Source organism: Globicephala melas, chromosome 15 (assembly GCF_963455315.2).
Source record: "Globicephala melas chromosome 15, mGloMel1.2, whole genome shotgun sequence".
Taxonomy (NCBI): Eukaryota; Metazoa; Chordata; class Mammalia; order Artiodactyla; family Delphinidae; genus Globicephala; species Globicephala melas.
Window position 1 is genome coordinate 16,535,489 of NC_083328.1, and position 17,726 is coordinate 16,553,214.

Sequence of the window (17,726 nt, forward strand, 5' to 3'; positions counted from 1 at the left end):
TCTTCCCCTGCCTACAGCCCATGCTACCCTCTTGTCTGTTCCTCCCGCAGCTGGTAGTAACCAAGAGACGCCCCTATCCCAGAGCAGGGATGGGGGTGGGGTGTTCAGAGCAGCTGCTTCTCTGAGGAAGCTGATACTGAGGCCAGCCGCTCAGCGACAGCTTGTGGCTTTGCACCTAGCCCTGGGCCCCCACCCACCTGGCTGCCGCGTGCCAGCTCCCTGCTGTCCCTTTTCCCCACTGCTCCTCAGACTTCCCTCTGACCCTGGCAGCCCTGTCTCTATTCCCCCAGCTATGACTGTCCTTATTTCCCCTAGACCTGTCCCCATCAATCTGCCTGCCGTCCATTCCTTTGGTCCAGAGCCTCTGCTCTATCCGGCTTCCCCGAGCCCCTTCCCTTAACGTCCCTTCCCTCAGCCCTCTGCCAACAGGGTATGTGCCCAGGGTATGCCTGAGCACACAGCTCTGATCTTCACTCCCTTTGAGGACAGCTACTTCAGGGCCAGGGCGGAGTGCAACCACACGCCACGTGGGGTCTGCCATGTAAACCCCGTGGGTTAAAGAGAGCACAGTGTGGGATGAGGTGACCCTTATTCCATGACTTGGGGTGACCCCTGCCCCCATTCTGAAACATTGATCCCTCTCCCCCTGCCATCAGCACATTCTGTAGGCTCTTGGGTTACCCGGCTGCCTGGGTATCCCATTTTCTTGGTGGAGGGGATTCCCTGTCAGGGATGCGAGGCCCTGAAGGCTCTGTTCCCAGTGGCTGAGTTAGAGTGATGGGGAGGGGTGGGGAGGGGAGAGACAGGCAGTCCTGGCTTTGCTCACCAGGGCCTGGACACTAAATCCCTTGTTGATGGCTGCGGCATCCCCTCCCTAGGGTAGGGTTACCATCTTCTGCCCTGTCCCCTTGACCCTCTCCCCTCCCTACTTCCCCTTGTCCCTCTAGAGCCACTTCCTCTCGCCCCCAAGGGATGTTCTCCCCCTTTTCAATCCCCTGAGGGTTGGAGTATCTCTGCTGCCCTTTCAACAAGGTAAGTGAGAAAGGAGGAGACAGGGGCAGTAGAAACAGGCAGGTTCAGGGAGATGAGATGGGAAGGGGACACGAGGAAAGGGAACGGTGAAGGCCTGAGAGGAGAAGTGGGTTTAAGGGAAGAACTGGAAGGGGTGAGGTTGGAACAGGAAATTCAGTGCAGCTGAAGAAGTCGAGGCAGTTGGGGGAGGGCTCAGTAGCAGAAGACAGAAAGTGAAGTCTCTCTCTGCCCCCCCTTCCCTGGGGCTGGGGCCACCTTAGCTTCCCTCATGAGTGACATCTCAGGCTGCAGCCCCACTGTTCCCCCTCTGTCAGCAGAAATATCTCTCTCTTCTGACCCCTCCTGCTAGAGTCTCAGCCAGCCAATCCCTGATCTGGGGGAGGGGGGAGCCTGGCCCCCCCCACTCCCTCATAAGGACCAGCTGGGGGCTGGGGCGGGTGGCTGGCTGCTGCAAGTGGAACGGGGCCGGGGCTCAGAGCTTCGTGGAGGGAAGAATAACTTGGGGGGGGGCAGAAGAGAAAAAGGAAGAAACCCAGACAAACAGGCAGGTGGACACACTGAAGAAGGCCCCTGACGTGTGAGAACCCCCCAGAAGGAACACACCGCCCCCTGGCCCCCAGGAAGGGAGCACAATGGAGGCTGCACACTCCAAGACCACAGAAGAGTGTTTGGCCTATTTTGGGGTGAGCGAAACTACAGGCCTTACCCCGGACCAAGTTAAGCGGCATCTGGAGAAATACGGCCACAATGGTAAGTGTCCCTTGATGGACACACATACACACACACACACACACACACACACACTCACACTCAAACACACTGGAGCCTCTCCCTCCAGGGTATCTTAGGGAAGAGGCAGGACATGGTCCAATGACTGCAACGGAGGGGAGGATACTAAGAAAACAGGGTCCCTGAGACCCTGATTTTTGGGAAGTTTTATGGGATAAAAAACTTTTGGTGGCCTGATTCTCTTACCTTAGCCACAAAGTCCTGGGTGTGGGCGGCATTAGACTGAACTCCAAATGAATATGTCCTTTTCTTCTTTTTCCCTGGGCAGAGCTCCCTGCCGAGGAAGGTAAGTTACTGGAAGCCCTGAGCTCTCATAAATGACACCTCCTCCCCTCTGTGCCCCACTCCCTTCTCCCTGCCCTTTCCTTCCAACTCCTGGGGCAATCGTTCCTCCCCAAAGGTTAGAGTCTGGCTGGGGTCAGAAGTTTCCAGGCACTTTCTCCTTGAGGCATCCAGTCCTTGAACAACTGCCCACCACTTTAAGGAGCCTGTTTCTGGACTCCGGGCCAGCTCCTCTCAGCCCTTTTCTCAGTACCAAATGGCCTGCCGGCACCTGGAGTCCCAGCCGTTCATCCGTTAGACCTTAACCCCGGGGGCCCCCTCCCCTTGCCTCTTCCCTCAGGGAAGTCCCTGTGGGAGTTGGTGGTAGAGCAGTTTGAAGACCTCCTGGTGCGGATCCTTCTCCTGGCCGCCTGCATTTCCTTTGTAAGTGTGGGAGGGCATCTGGGGGCAGGCTGGGAGCGTGGGTTGGGGGATCTGGAGAGTCTGCTGGCGGGCAGCTCCAAATCATCGGCTCCTGTAGACCAAGCATTCAGCATCCTTTCCTACAGACCAGAAATGAGGGAGGTGGGGTGACGCTGATTTGTATACTCCTCTGTCCTCCCCCACACCCCGCAGGCAGGTTTTATTTTAAGCTTTAAGGGTGTTCTCAGCCAAAACACTGAAGTTAAGCCGCCCCCGGAGCTTCAAGGGCTCCGAGGGCTCGGGTTACCCCCGCGAAGCGCTGGTCTCCGCGGCTCCAACGCTGCTGCTGTTCCCAGGCCACCGCTGCTCCCAGCATGCCCCGGGGGCACATGCACTGCTCCACCAATCCCGCGGCATCCTGGCGCCCCTGCCCCGCCCTCCTGACACTGATTGGTCGAGGCAGAGACTCCCCTCGTAGAGGCGGGAAAGGGCTGCTGGTGCGAGGGTGACTCCAAAGAACCAGAGCCTCTCCTGTCTCTGGGCCTCACCTCCCTACTCACCCCATCAGGGCTAGAACTCCCAGGATCCCCCTCGTCACCTACCTGGCCTGACCCTCCCCTTCCTCCTCACAGCCTCAGGGCTGCCCCACGCCGGGTCTCAAGGCCCTGCCACCTCTCCTGCCCTGGAGCTCCCCTCTGCACCCACCATCCTAGCAGGCCGGCCTGCGTTTTGGAGTTTCTTCCTTAACATCTTAATGGTCCTGGAAGACAAGACTCTGGAGGCAAAGAAGTCTCTCTGTCCCCTGGTGTCTTTAGTGGAGGCCCCTGGGCCCCTGAGTGTAGCTGGCAGGGCCTCACTTCTCCCTCCTCAGATTTGCTCCTTGACATTTGCCTGAGGCTGTTGCCTGGCAGAGGCAACAGCTGGGGTGGGGTGTGCACAGGAGGCCCCGTAACACTATCCCCCACTTCTGCTCCCTCATGAAATTGGAGCTCCCCTGCCTTGGGCTGTTGGGGGAGGGCCGTGCGTGGGCCGGGCGCCTGCGAGGACCACAGGGTTTTTCCTACTGAGTTTTGGCTCCCGGGGGATGGATGTGGCTGCGGGGGTAGTTGGCCTGGGTGTCCCCTGAGCTTCGTTTACAAGCCAGTAACTTGGTCAGGGAAACCTGAAAGCATTCCCAGTTAATCCCCTAGCTGCGCATGTCTGTGCCGGCCTGCACCCGCTGAATAACAGTAGTGGCCACGCTTACGTGAGTTCGAGCTGTGGAGCACGTAGACCCTTAAAGGGATGTGGGGCTGCAGTGCCCCCGTGGTGCCCTGCCCCGTTTGCTCCTGCACATGTTCTCACCTCCATTTCCTCTCCTTCCTCACGTGAGGGGCTTTAGAACCTGTTATTCTCCCTTCCCTTGCTCCCCAGGTGCTGGCCTGGTTCGAGGAAGGCGAAGAGACCATCACCGCCTTTGTTGAACCCTTTGTCATCCTCTTGATCCTCATTGCCAATGCCATCGTGGGGGTTTGGCAGGTTAGCTTTGACCCCGCCTTGTTCCTTCACATCCTGACACTGGACATGAGGCCAGCCTCCCTCCCTGTCTCCTTCTCCTCCATCACTTACCCTGGGCTTGCCTTGTTCTGAATTGGGCAAAAGGACCAGAATGTTGGAAAGAGGCAGGAGACTGGTGTTCCCACTCTCACTTGCTGGTTGTACAACCCTGGGCAGGTTCCTTCATCTCTCTGAGTCTCAGTTTCCTCATCCATAAAATGGGGCTCATAATCCTATCCCTCAGAGTTGTGGTGAAATTTAACAAGATGATGAGTGTGAAAGTGCCCAGCCCTGTGTCTGGCATAAAGGAGGATCTCAGGAAATGCTAGTTTGATGTCCTTCTTTCTCTTACCTTATACCATCCTCTGCTTCTCCTGTCCCCTGCTTTCTGGTTTTCTTTGTTTCTCCTTCCTTCTCTCCCCGAAACCCCCTTACCTGTTCTCAGCTGTGGGTGATGGTTTCCTTAACCGTCATGTGGGGTTTGTCTGCTCCCCTGGGCCAGGAGCCAGAACTGCATAACCTGCCTCCTTCTCTGTGATGCCCCTACTTCCCCTGAGACTCTGGCCCCTGCTCCTGCATCCCTACACCTCCCCATCCTCCCTGACCAGTCTTCTGTCATTCCACAACCTTCCTCCCTCTGCTGACCCTCCCCTCCCCAACCCTGTCCCCCCAGGAAAGGAATGCAGAGAATGCCATTGAGGCTCTGAAGGAATATGAACCAGAGATGGGGAAGGTCTACCGGGCTGACCGCAAGTCGGTGCAAAGGATCAAGGCTCGGGACATTGTCCCCGGAGACATCGTGGAGGTGGCTGGTGAGTGATGGGGACGAGTGGTCCAGGATGGGTTCGAGGCCAAGAAGATGTGCATGTTGGGGGCTGGTTGGGCCCTGATCCCCACTGTCCAGGAGGTAGCCAGGATGGTAGAGTCTCTGCTTCTCCTTCCCAGACTCCTCAGGAGGTCACCCCAGGGCACTGTGGCCACAGCACCCCCTCTCCATCAGAGTCTCAGCAGGAACAGCCAGTCCTGTCCCTGACGCTGCAGGCAGACCCCTGCTCCCCCTCCTCTCACCCAGCACTTGCAAGTAACAGGTGGAACCCAGTCCCTGCCAATGGCCCTGTCTCCACCCCCCTCCTGAGGCCTGGCTTCCCTCTCCTTCCACCCACCCCCAAGCTTGGTCAGCTTTAAATCTTGACCTCTCCGTACCCTTGAGGCTTCTCAAAGGGGAAGGAGCAAGGGTAGAAGGGAGGAGGGGGGCCGGAGGCTCAAGCCCCCGACCATGTAAGGGAAACTCAGGCCCCAGCAGAGAGCACGGGACTGGGAGGAGGGGAGCTCAAGGAGGGCCCCGCCTCTCCGGTGAGGGACACTTAATGCCTGACCAGGGAGGGGTGGGGGCCGGGAGGCTAAGATTACTGGAATTCTGCCCCCTTCAGCGGTTTTTATATTTGCCCTGTGCAGGCCTTCCCACGGCTCCAGGCCCCTGGCATAGGAAGATGTGTCTTTCTAGGCCTACTTCCCTCCACCAGATACCCAAGTCCCCACCCTGGGAAGCTTGGTGACAGAGAGGGCGGGTGGGCTGAAGACTCCGGTGCCCCATCACAGGGCCGTTCTGCCACGGTGACAGTTTGGAGTCAGCGCCATGAATGTCTATAAATATCGCTTCAGTTTGGGTGACAGGGTGTCCCGCCCAACTCCATTGCCGACCTCCTCCCTCCTCCATCAGCTTCCTCTGGCACCGGAGGAGGAACCTTGGGGATGGGGAAAGGAAAGCAGTCAAACCCCACCCCCAGGACCATCCTTGGGACCAGGCGGGATGAGGCTGGGAGGCAGTTGGCTTCCTTGGAGGCCTCGAAGTCTGGTGGGGCATCTGCCGTGTTCCCCAGCAAGTTTCCTTTGTGGACCCCCTCCTTCTGTGCACATCCCTTGCCCTCCCCCTCCCTGTTTTCTCAGCTCTCTGTTGTGTATGGCTTCCCCCCCCACCGCCCCCCACCCCCCCCAGAGCCTTGTTTCCTGCAGACTCCCCTTCTCTGCTGCCGTCTCCCCAGCTCGCTCACCGTGGCTTCCTGCCTTCCCCAGATACTCAGACCAGGGCCCGGCAGGCTTCTGATGTGCGTCCCATCCACGCCGTGTGGACCTGCCAGGCCTGCACCCTCTGCCTCCGCTGCTCCGCCCTCTCCGCCTGCATCTGTCCTTCTCACACTTCCCTCTCCTGCTTCTCACTCCACATTTTGTCTGGGTTGACACTGATTTTCTCAATTCCCATATTTTCCTCCTGTTTCTTGCTGCCTTCTCCGGCTGTTCCACTTTGTTCTCCGCCACGGACGCAGGTCTGTGAGACTTACCCTGTTTTCTCTAGTTCTTTTCTTGCCTGTCCCTCATCACCTTTCTCCCTCGTGTTTCCCTCTCTGTTTTGCTCTCTCCCGGCCTCAGTTTTAGTTTCTCGTTAGATGACAGGATTGGCCCTGATTTTCCCTGTGTCATTCAGGGTACATTTAGTGAGCACATACTGTGTGCCCAGACCTCCACTCGCCAGGCTCACAGCCTGGTAGGGAGAAAAACATTCAGCAGGGGGGACAATTGGAGTGAGTGTTAGAGGGGGATGCTTGCTTGGGTGACAGGAGCACAACCCGGGTGACCTCCCTGAGACCTGAAGGATGAGGTGAGATCATCAAAGACTGGGTTTTTCTTAGGAAGAAAGAAAACTCCCATCTCAGCTGACTTCACTCTCCTCTCATCTCTCCACAGTGGGGGACAAAGTCCCTGCAGATATCCGAATCCTCACCATCAAGTCCACCACCCTCCGGGTCGACCAGTCCATCCTGACAGGTCTGCTGGCCAGGGTCAGGGGATGCATCAAAGGGGAGGGTGATGAGGATTTGATGAGGGAAGAGCTGAGTGGACAGACAGGGATGAAAGGGGACCCTCAGCAGTAGGGCCCCCTCCTGGCCCCGTAGTGGCAGCGACATCAACCCTGCTCAGCTTTGCCCACTGCCTAAGCCTGGAACACAAGGGGTCATGGGAAATGGCGGGATGTTTGTCCCCATTTCCAGATGGCCATCAACCCATCCCTTCCACACGGACATACGGACACGCTCACCCAGAGAACTATCCTGCCTCCTCAGAAGCCCCCAACTGAGGAAGCAGAGATTCTGGGATAGGATGCAGGATTCAGATACACTTAAAACCTCAGCTGCTTCTCCTTTTGTCCTGGGAGAGAGAGGGTGAAGAGCCAGTGCGCATGCTCCATGGTCCAAGGAGGCAGGGTGGGCTGGCCCAGGGTGATTGCCTGAGCTCCTGCCATCAGGTGAAGGAGGCAAGGTCCCAAGGGTGGGGGCCTTTCCCTCCCAGGAACGTGCTCTCCAGTTGACTGCGCACTTCCACATACGTCAGCTTGTTTGACTTTCACCAAGACCTTGCTCTGAAGTGTACACATCCTTGTCCCCATTTTACAGAAGAGCAAACCAAGGCTAAGTGATCCAAAGCCATGCTGCTTGTGAGTGGTCAGGCTGGGACTGGGGTCAAGGTCTTTTCACTCTAAGTGCAGTGGGTTTCCCATCTGCCTCCAGGGCCTTCCTCCAGAGTCCAGACTTCCTCCAGGATTGTTGCTTGGTCCTTACCAGGCCCTGTCCCGCCAAGCAGAGAGTTAGGGGGGGGAAGTATGGGAGAACGACATGATGTCATCTGAAAACCCCTCTGCCCCTTCTCCACAGGCGAGTCTGTCTCTGTCATCAAGCACACAGAACCTGTTCCCGACCCCCGAGCTGTCAACCAGGATAAGAAGAACATGCTCTTCTCGGTGAGGCTTCCAGGGCCAGCTGTCGTGCGCTCAAGCCGGGGGCCCTGGTCTGGGAGAGACATGGCGGTGTGGGAAGAGATGAGACCCACAGCTGGGGGGATGCGGCACGAGGGGCGTCACCTGACTCCCTGCCTCTTCTTCCCCCTCCAAGGGCACCAACATTGCAGCCGGTAAGGCCATAGGCATCGTGGCCTCTACCGGTGTGAACACTGAGATTGGGAAGATCCGTGACCAAATGGCCGCGACGGAGCAGGACAAGACCCCTCTGCAGCAGAAGCTGGATGAGTTTGGGGAGCAGCTCTCCAAGGTCATCTCCCTCATCTGCGTGGCCGTGTGGCTCATCAATATTGGCCACTTCAACGATCCCATCCACGGGGGCTCCTGGATCCGTGGTGCCATCTACTACTTTAAGATTGCCGTGGCCCTCGCTGTGGCTGCAATCCCAGAAGGTAGGGCCCCCTCTCTCTTTCCTCCCATTCGCTGATCTCATCTGAAGAGATCCTTTACCCAAATAACGTAACAGTTACGCGTTCCAGGGATCGGGACCGATACCTTTGGGAGCTGCTCTTCAGCCTACCCCACTAGGCCTCTCCCTCCCTCCCCCAGTGTCGTTCCCTCACCCCCTCTCCTTCCTCGCCACAGGCCTTCCTGCAGTCATCACCACCTGCCTGGCCCTGGGCACCCGCCGGATGGCAAAGAAGAACGCAATTGTGAGGAGCTTGCCCTCCGTGGAGACGCTGGGCTGCACCTCTGTCATCTGTTCCGACAAGACAGGCACCCTCACCACGAACCAGATGTCTGTCTGCAAGGTCAGGGAAGGGTGGCAACTCCCACTTAGATGGGAGGTGAAACGAGCCCTCCAAAGTTGTGGTTACCCCTTCATCATGGGTAGCTTTTCATTTTGGCCTGAGAAAGAAATGCTTAGATGGCACAGAGAGTGCCATCCTGCCAGCTAGGAGAGGGAGCAGAGAAGCCCCCCTGGCCCAGGCAGGCAGCTCCCTGCAGCCTCCGTCCGTGTGCTAGGTGCTGCCCTGTGTTATCTCTAATCCCCCAGAGCAGCCCTTCAGGGGAAGGTCTTGTTTACCCAGTTTTCCCAAAGAGGGAACTGAGGCTCTAGGAGATTCAGTGCACAGTTAATAAGGAGCAGAATTGAGTTTCAAACCCAAGTCTGTCTGGCCCTAGAGTGCCTGCCTGTGCACCAGGCTACCCTCCAGAGTGGTCATCCATGACAGGGCCCGGGGAGCCCAGCCACACGAATCTTGAACAGCATTTCCTGAACCAGGGCCCTTGATCTTTTCCGTGCCTTGGACTCTTTTTTATATATATATAAATTTATTTATTTGTTTATTTATTTTTGGTTGCATTGGGTCTTCATTGCTGCACGTGGGCTTTCTCTAGTTGAGGTGAGCAGGGGCTACTCTTCCTTGCGGTGCGTGGGCTTCTCGTTGCAGTGGCTTCTCTTGTTGCGGAGCACGGGCTCTCGGCTCACAGGCTTCAGTAGTTGTGGCACGCAGGCTCAGTAGTTGTGGCTCGTGGGCTCTAGAGCGCAGGCTCAGTAGTTGTGGCGCATGGGCTTAGTTGCTCTGCGGTATGTGGGATCTTCCCAGGCCAGGGCGGTAATCCATGTCCCCTGCATTGGCAGGCAGATTCTTAACCACTGCGCCACCAGGGAAGTCCCGCCTTGGACTCTTTGGCAGTCTGGATCTCTACATTTAATATTTTCAATGTATAAAATAAAACGCACAGGATTCTGTTTCTAAAATACATCGGATTGGGAATTCCCTGGTGGTCCAGTGGTTAGGACTTGGTGCTTTCACTGCAGTGAGCCCGGGTTCGATCCCTGGTCAGGGAACTAAGATCCTGCTAGCCACACAGCGCGGCCAAAAACATAAATTAAATAAAATACTTTGGACTGGGCTTCCCTGGTGGCGCAGTGGTTAAGAATCCGCCTGCCAATGCAGGGGACATGGGTTCAAGCCCTGGTCCGGGAAGATCCCACATGCCGCTGAGCAGCTAAGCCAGTGCGCCACAACTACTGAGTCTGCACCCTACAGCCCACGAACCACAACTACTGAGCACACGTGCCGCAACTACTGAAGCCCACGCCCCAGAGCCCGTGCTCCTCAACAAGAGAAGCCACTGCAATGAGAAGCCCACGCACCACAATGAAGAGTAGGCCCCGCTCTCCGCAACCAGAGAGAAGCCCGAGCGCAGCAATGAAGACCCAACGCAACCAAAAAAAATAAAAATAGATAATAAAATAAATAAATTTTAAAAAACTACGCATTTAAAAAATAAATAAATAGAGTGTCTCTATTAAAAAAAATACATTGGATTACAGAGGAAGCCAATGATTGAAATACAGTAGTCAAAGTATTTTAAAAACAGATTTGTACGTATAGCTGATTCACTTTGTTATACAGCAGAAACTAACACAACATTGTAAAGCAATTATACTCCAATAAAGATGTTAAAAAAAAACACAGATTTGTGATTTGGTAAAACGTATGCTTCTTTATTAATGTATTAAGTAGCAAGTCCAGCAGTGGGTCTCACAATTGCCATAACGCTGAAGCAGTGATGAGCGTAAATGCTGTTTTGAGAGCCCTGCAACAATACAATGTGACAAGAGAGTATTTGTGATTATATTGGTGGCCAAGTCACAGGTTTTGCTAATATTAATGTGGTCCATTGCCCCCATTCATAATTGGATGGAAATGCTAAATGTCAGAGAGAAAATAAAAGATGTAATTTTTGTTTCGCCATCAAAGTTCACAGACACCCTTGGTCCGGGGTGTCATCCATGGACCCCAGGCAAAGAACCCCTGACCTAAACAGAGTTTTCTGGAATAGCATGTTTGTGAAACAGAAATTGGTGTCCTAAGGATCAAGGGTTGTGTGGTCAGACCAGGCCGAGAAAGGCTGTACCACATGCCTGTTGGCATTTGAAAGCCTCGGAGAAGGCTGACCATAGAGAGGGTGGATTTCGCTCAGTTTAAACGAGTTTGCCAAACTTACCTGGCCACAGAACCATTTTATCCTGGAGCACATCTTAAGCCCCATCCCTTCCACGCGTGCTCTGGCTCAGAGTGGGCTGCTCCCCTCTGCTCTGTGTGATCTCCATCCCTCCAAAGCACAGGCTTCAAAGCCAGACCACTGGTCTTCTGTCATGTTTCATAAAAATGAATTAATTGCCCACATTTGAAAAGTCAAGGGATATCATAGGAAAATAACCTGAATTTCTAATTCTTCCTGCAAAACTGGAAGATCTGGCCACAAGAGGCTGGAGCTGTAGATGGGCCATGTACTGACAGGTAGACTGGTGGCCACCACACCTTGTGATGCACGTCTTATTTTACTAATTGATCTGGAAGAACCTCCAGCATGGCCTTTTGTTTTAAGGCCATGAACACAGAACTTAGAGAATGATTTGCAAGGGAGTGGTGTGAGAGGGGAGGAAAAGGGAGGAAAAGGGAAGGACGAATCAGGGGATGATGGTGGGAAGTTGGGTAAGTCCTAGCAGATGGCCGGGTAGAGGGACACTTGGGGCACGGGCCCCCTCAGTGCAGACTGCCTTCGGGGATGGGGAGAGTTAAACATCTGTGTGCATGCCCTTGTCCTCTGCAGATGTTCATCATCGAAAAGGTGGACGGGGACATCTGCCTTCTGAACAAGTTCTCTATCACTGGCTCCACTTACGCTCCAGAAGGAGAGATGTAAGTTCCCCCAAAGTCGTCTTCCCAGTTCCTCGTGCCCCTCCCCACCACACACACACACACACACATATCCTCTCTCCCTGGGGCCTCCCTCTAGTTTTGTCTTCCTGTTTCTCTCTTGTTCCTTCCCCAACCTTATTCTCTCTCCCACCTGATCTCCAAGTTGGTTGCCATCTCCTTGCTGCATTCCCTGTGCTCTCTCTGCATCTCATTCCCTATCTTCTCTACCTGTCTCTTTCCCTTCCTTCCTCCCCACGCGGCCGCCAGCTTGAAGAATGATAAGCCAGTCCGGACAGGGCAGTATGATGGGCTGGTAGAGCTAGCCACCATTTGTGCCCTCTGCAATGACTCCTCCTTGGACTTCAATGAGGTAACCTCTCCACTCCTGAAGCCGCCCCTCCTTCCCCCTCCAGCTGCCTCAGAGTCCAGGCCTCCTCGACAGGCTGCAAGGAAGGGCTCGGGGGAAGGGGGTCCCTTGTACCAAGCCCTCTCCTGGGTGTAAGGGGAAGGGAGTGGCTTGCTCCCTTCCTGTTCTAGGTGGAAGGTGGGCATGATAGATGGGAGCACGGGGCTGGGAGCCCAGGGCACCTACTTTCTCTTCCTCCTCTGCCCTCTCAGGCCAAAGGTGCTTATGAGAAGGTGGGCGAGGCCACCGAGACTGCACTCACCACCCTGGTGGAGAAGATGAATGTATTCAACACTGAACTGAGAAACCTCTCAAAGGTGGAGAGGGCCAACGCCTGCAACTTGGTGAGTCTAGGCACTCCCTCCCACGGTCCTTCTCCAGCCCATACTGTACAGGCCAGGACCTAAGGAACCTCAGGAGACAGGGCCCCCCACCCCCACCCAGGTCAGGCTGGTCAGGGCCTTGTGCCCCATGCTGGGACCCAGCCGGCACAGGCAGAGAGCCTCTCCGCAGCTTTCCTTGGCAAGGCTGACTTGGGGTAGGACCTACTGCACCTGCACTTACACTGCTCTTCCTGGTGCCCGGTTGCAGCATCCCTGGAAGAATTTAAGATCACTTTTCCTGTCGTGTCCCTAGTTGAAAGGGACAGAGCTGGACACAGAAACCACAAGTGACCCATCCTGGGACAGCCCCAATTTCAACTATTTCCCATTGTCTCTAGAAACACACTTGTTTTTATCAGATCACAATGCCTGATTTAGGATTTGGGAAATATGACTGCCTCATATGCCTCTGCTTCCCCGTGTCCAGGTGAACAAGCCCAATTCTGTGACTGTCACTCCAAGTTCTTGCTATTAATATTTACTGAATGTCTCTATTGAATTCCTCTGGGGTATTATATTATATTCCCCACACCACTCATTCCTTTTTTTTTATATAGGCAAGATGCTCATGGCTGCTTTATTTAATATGACAAAAATAATGCAAACAACCTAAGTATTTATCAATACAGGATTCATTTTAAAAATTTACAAATGATAATAAAAACATCAAATTATTTTTAATTTTATTTATCGTTTTTATTTTTGTTTTGTGGAGAAACATCTAGAATGCATTTGGCACATTCACTTTTAGGGAGTGCTTAGTACTACGTGCCAGGTACCAGCTCTCCACTGTCTAGCAACGTACGTCTGTAGACTCACACAGGTGGTTGTCTACATTTAAATGATTACATAAAAGTAGAAACTCAGTTCTTCAGCTGCACTCATCACATTCCCCAGGCTCAGTAGCCGTTGTTCGATTGCACTGTATTGAACCATCCAGATTATTAAACATTCCCATCATCACGGAAGGTTCTATCGGGCAGTGCCACACTACGCCATCCTGTTTCTATTGTGCTTTAACCTGAACATAGGAAGACAGTGGCAGCACTAGCCTTGGAATTCTCTCCATTTCTGCTGTAGGCAGCAGACTTAGCTTTATCTCAGACTCAGCTTGGGGTCTGCTCTGACCTCCAGATCCTTTTCGACTATGTTTTAAAGGGTCTGGGACTCTTCCCTTCTAGCATAGCATCATCACTCTTTCTCCACTGGTCTCATATCTGGCCTCTCCCTCCCTGTCTCCTCTCTCTCAGGTGATCCGCCAGCTAATGAAGAAGGAATTCACCCTGGAGTTCTCCCGGGACAGAAAGTCCATGTCTGTCTATTGCTCTCCAGCAAAATCCCGGGCTGCTGTGGGCAACAAAATGTTTGTCAAGGTCAGGAATCCGAGTGCGCCTCAGCCCCGCTTCTTCCCAGTCCTGAACCCTCCTCTCTTCTCCCTGCCCCGCTCACCGTGCACTGGAAGGAACAGTAGTCTCTGAATACTGTTCTGTTCTCCTAGGGTGCCCCAGAGGGGGTCATCGATCGCTGTAACTACGTGCGAGTCGGCACCACTCGGGTGCCCATGACAGGGCCGGTGAAGGAGACGATTCTGTCGGTAATCAAGGAGTGGGGCACTGGCCGGGACACCCTGCGCTGCCTGGCCCTGGCCACCCGGGACACCCCCCCAAAGCGAGAGGAGATGGTCCTGGATGACTCTTCCAGGTTCATGGAGTACGAGGTGAGCAGACGGAAGCATCCCGTTGTCCCAGAGTCACCTGCCTCACCCCTTCCACCACCCTTGTCATTTCCTACTTCGTCACGGGGCCTAGAATCACAGGACGTTAGAGTTTGAGAGAACCTTAGGAATAATCCAGCCCAGGACTACTTGGCATGTGGTCCGTGGACCCATCTGAGATGAGGTGAGGTGCTTGCTCCAGAACAGAAGCCAGCCAGGTCCACTCGGGTTTAGCTGATGTGTTTCCACAGTGAGGTTTTCTAAGGACGTGCATCAGCCTCCATTCTGGCACTAGCGCTTTATCTCGTAGTGGACCTGCTCTCTGAACAGCACCAAAGCCCACTCCATCTTACAGAGGGAACAGCGTGGCCTGGCAGGTAACACAGATTTGCTCCAAGTTGTAGATCAAGTGAGCAGCCCTGCTGAAAGCAGAAACCACCTGCCTCACTTCCAGTTCAAGTTCTTTCTATGAAAGACACGCTCTGCCACCTACAATGGGCCTGGCACCGCCAGGCCTGCAGACACACATGTGAACATTTCCCACCCCTGAGCTTTGAGGCCCCACTGAGGTTTAAACACCAGGCCCAGGGACAGCTCTCCCCTCAGCTCCCCCCAGGCTTCCTCCTTGACCCTGTCGCTCTCTTCTCTGTCTCCCCAGACGGACCTGACATTCGTTGGCGTGGTGGGCATGCTGGACCCACCCCGCAAGGAGGTCACAGACTCTATCCTCCTGTGCCGTGATGCTGGCATCCGAGTGATCATGATCACTGGGGACAACAAGGGCACAGCCATTGCCATCTGCCGACGAATTGGCATCTTCGGGGAGAACGAGGATGTGGCTGACCGAGCCTACACTGGCCGGGAGTTTGATGACCTGCCCCTGACCACGCAGCGGGAGGCCTGCAAACGCGCCTGCTGCTTTGCCCGCGTGGAGCCCTCGCACAAGTCGAAGATCGTGGAGTATCTGCAGTCCTACGACGAGATCACAGCGATGGTGCGACGACTGGCGTGGGGCGGTCTGCTTGGTGTCTATTGACATGACCGTCCTGGGGAGCTGGGGACCGAGGGAGGACGGGGCTGAGCAGGGGCCCTGGCGAGATGCACGGAGGGGAGGGATTCGGGCCCCGATGGAAGAGTCTCAAGGAGGGTACGAGGAAGGGGCTGGTGCCCACCTTCTCTCCCTCCCCACAGACAGGTGATGGCGTCAACGACGCCCCTGCCCTGAAGAAGGCGGAGATCGGCATTGCCATGGGATCCGGCACCGCCGTGGCCAAGTCGGCCTCCGAGATGGTACTGGCCGACGACAACTTCTCCACCATCGTGGCTGCCGTGGAGGAGGGCCGCGCCATCTACAACAACATGAAGCAGTTCATCCGCTACCTCATCTCCTCCAATGTGGGAGAGGTGGTCTGGTGAGCAGAAGGGCATCTAGGAGGAGCTCGGGGCTGGTGGGGGGTGACCACAGGCCTGGGAGGCAAGACAGACATGTGACCTCCTCCTTCTGGCAGCATCTTCCTGACAGCTGCCCTGGGGCTGCCTGAGGCCCTGATCCCCGTGCAGCTGCTGTGGGTGAACCTGGTGACAGACGGGCTCCCGGCCACAGCCCTGGGCTTCAACCCCCCCGACCTGGACATCATGGACCGGCCCCCCCGGAGCCCCAAGGAGCCCCTCATCAGTGGCTGGCTCTTCTTCCGCTACATGGCAATTGGGGGTGAGCAGGATGAGACCCCACACCCCTTCCCGACCCTCAGGGCTGATCCCCTCTCTGGGACACCAGCTTCCCCACAGCAGCCACTGCGGCGGGCCCTCTTCCTCCAGCTGCTGTTCATGGCCAGGAGGCCCTCTCAGCTCCTCCCGTCTCCCCAGCCCTGGGCCCCCAACTCCCATCTTCTCTCCACCACAGGCTATGTGGGTGCAGCCACGGTGGGAGCAGCAGCCTGGTGGTTCCTATACGCTGAGGACGGGCCTCACATCACCTACAGCCAGCTGGTAGGGCAGCACGGAGGGAGGTGGGAGGAGGCGAGGGGAGCAGGAGGGTGCCGTGGAGGCTTTTTCGGAACCCCGGCTTCTCCCCTCTCCTCCTGCAGACTCACTACATGAAGTGTGCGGAGCACAACCCTGACTTTGAGGGTGTGGATTGCGAGGTCTTCGAGGCCCCCGAGCCCATGACCATGGCCTTGTCCGTGCTGGTTACCATCGAGATGTGCAATGCTCTCAACAGGTGGGGTCCGCGCTCCCTCACTCTGCGGCCCTCTGGAGGCCACCCTCCCCCTGCTTACCGCTTCTCTCCCCTTGTGCCTCCACCCCTGGCTCTGCCCGGCCGCCCCCTTGCAGCCTGTCTGAGAACCAGTCCCTCCTGCGGATGCCGCCCTGGGTGAACATCTGGCTGGTGGGCTCCATCTGCCTCTCCATGTCCCTCCATTTCCTCATCCTCTACGTGGACCCTCTGCCGGTGAGCCTTCTTCTGGCCAGGGGCTGCCTGCCCCCCCCCCACCCACAGGGGGCCTCTGCAGGGGTCCGCGACCACAACCCCTGCCAGAGGGAGGAGGGCGGGGTCAGGCTGGCGCAGTGGCAGCTCCTGGGCTCCTTCTCACTGCCCTTCCCGCCTCCTCCCAGATGATCTTCAAGCTGCAGGCCCTGGACCTGCCCCATTGGCTCATGGTCTTCAAGATCTCGTTACCAGTCATCGGGCTAGATGAACTCCTCAAGTTCATTGCTCGGAACTACCTGGAGGGTAAGAGCGCGCCGCCCCCAGCCCTGTCAGCCCCTGGCCCCTGACACAGCCCCTCCCTCCAGGCCGTGAAGGCGCCTGCCCCGCTTCCTTGTCAGGTGGGTGAGTTCCCAGAGCCCCTGCAGGCCCCGTGTCCTCCGCTGAGGGGCGCACCCAGCCCCTGCCCCGCCTTTGCCCGCTCCTCCGAGCCCGTCTCCTTGGCGCCCCAAAGCCTCCTCAGCCCTCTTGGTCCCCTGCGCCCACCTCCCTCCCTCGATAACGGCTGTCTCTCTGTCCTCTCTGGCCATAGGATAACTCGTTTCCCCCTCCTCCATCTCTCTGAGCCGTGTCACAGGTATCAACCCCCTTCTTGCCCGTGCCCTAGCTGCTGTGCCCCCTCTGCCCACCCCCTCTCCCCCTCAGGCGGCGCCGGGGTCACGTGCCCTCACAGCTCCACCTGGAGCCACCGCCGCCGCCGCCACTGCCGTGCTTCCAAGTGGGGCTGGGCTGCTGCCTCTACTCTGCGGGGGTGGCACTGCCCGGCCCCGGGCACCACTGTCTGCTGGGCTGAGCTGCGTCGCGCTGGCTGGCCGCTGAGCCGTGTGCCGCTGGGGCTGCAGTGGCTGGGGGGAGTGGGGGCTGGGGACACAGGTGAGTGGGGGGGTGGCGGGGGGCCTCCAGGTGAGTGTGCTGGGGGACTGGGACAGGTAGGGAGCTGAGAGGGACTTCTCCTCTCCTGTGCCGCCCTGCCACCAGTCTCATCCGCCCCCTTTTTCTTCCAGATCCAGAAGATGAAAGAAGGAAGTAACCAGTCCTTTTGCCCTCCCTTCCCCACCCTGATAGTGACACGTCTTCAGCCAGAGCTGTGGCACAGGCCGCCACCACGTGCCCCCCAGCCCGACATTCTTGTTTATAAACATAATGTCCCCTTCACGTCTCCTCCCCCCTCAGCAACCGCCCCCC

The 17,726-nt window shown here is 56.4% G+C and overlaps 1 protein-coding gene across 2 annotated transcripts; it reads left to right on the plus strand.

Moving 5' to 3' along the window:
- The first annotated feature begins 1,624 nt into the window (after positions 1-1,624).
- ATP2A1 (ATPase sarcoplasmic/endoplasmic reticulum Ca2+ transporting 1) lies at positions 1,625-17,639 on the plus strand. Of its 2 annotated transcripts, XM_030871644.2 has the most exons (22): positions 1,634-1,782; positions 2,090-2,107; positions 2,444-2,526; positions 3,919-4,023; positions 4,715-4,853; positions 6,784-6,864; positions 7,749-7,834; positions 7,986-8,283; positions 8,477-8,643; positions 11,462-11,550; positions 11,818-11,920; positions 12,169-12,300; positions 13,590-13,712; positions 13,838-14,056; positions 14,712-15,047; positions 15,245-15,465; positions 15,562-15,764; positions 15,957-16,042; positions 16,141-16,274; positions 16,388-16,505; positions 16,670-16,787; positions 17,546-17,639. In XM_030871644.2, the coding sequence occupies exons 1-22, from the start codon at positions 1,665-1,667 to the stop codon at positions 17,569-17,571; spliced, it is 3,003 nt and encodes a 1,000-aa protein (XP_030727504.1). In that variant the 5' UTR covers positions 1,634-1,664; the 3' UTR covers positions 17,572-17,639. The 2 variants fall into 2 exon arrangements, with proteins under 2 accessions (XP_030727503.1, XP_030727504.1); XM_030871643.3 differs by lacking the exon at positions 17,546-17,639 and having other exon boundaries at positions 1,625-1,782; positions 16,670-17,370.
- Positions 17,640-17,726: the final 87 nt, after the last annotated feature.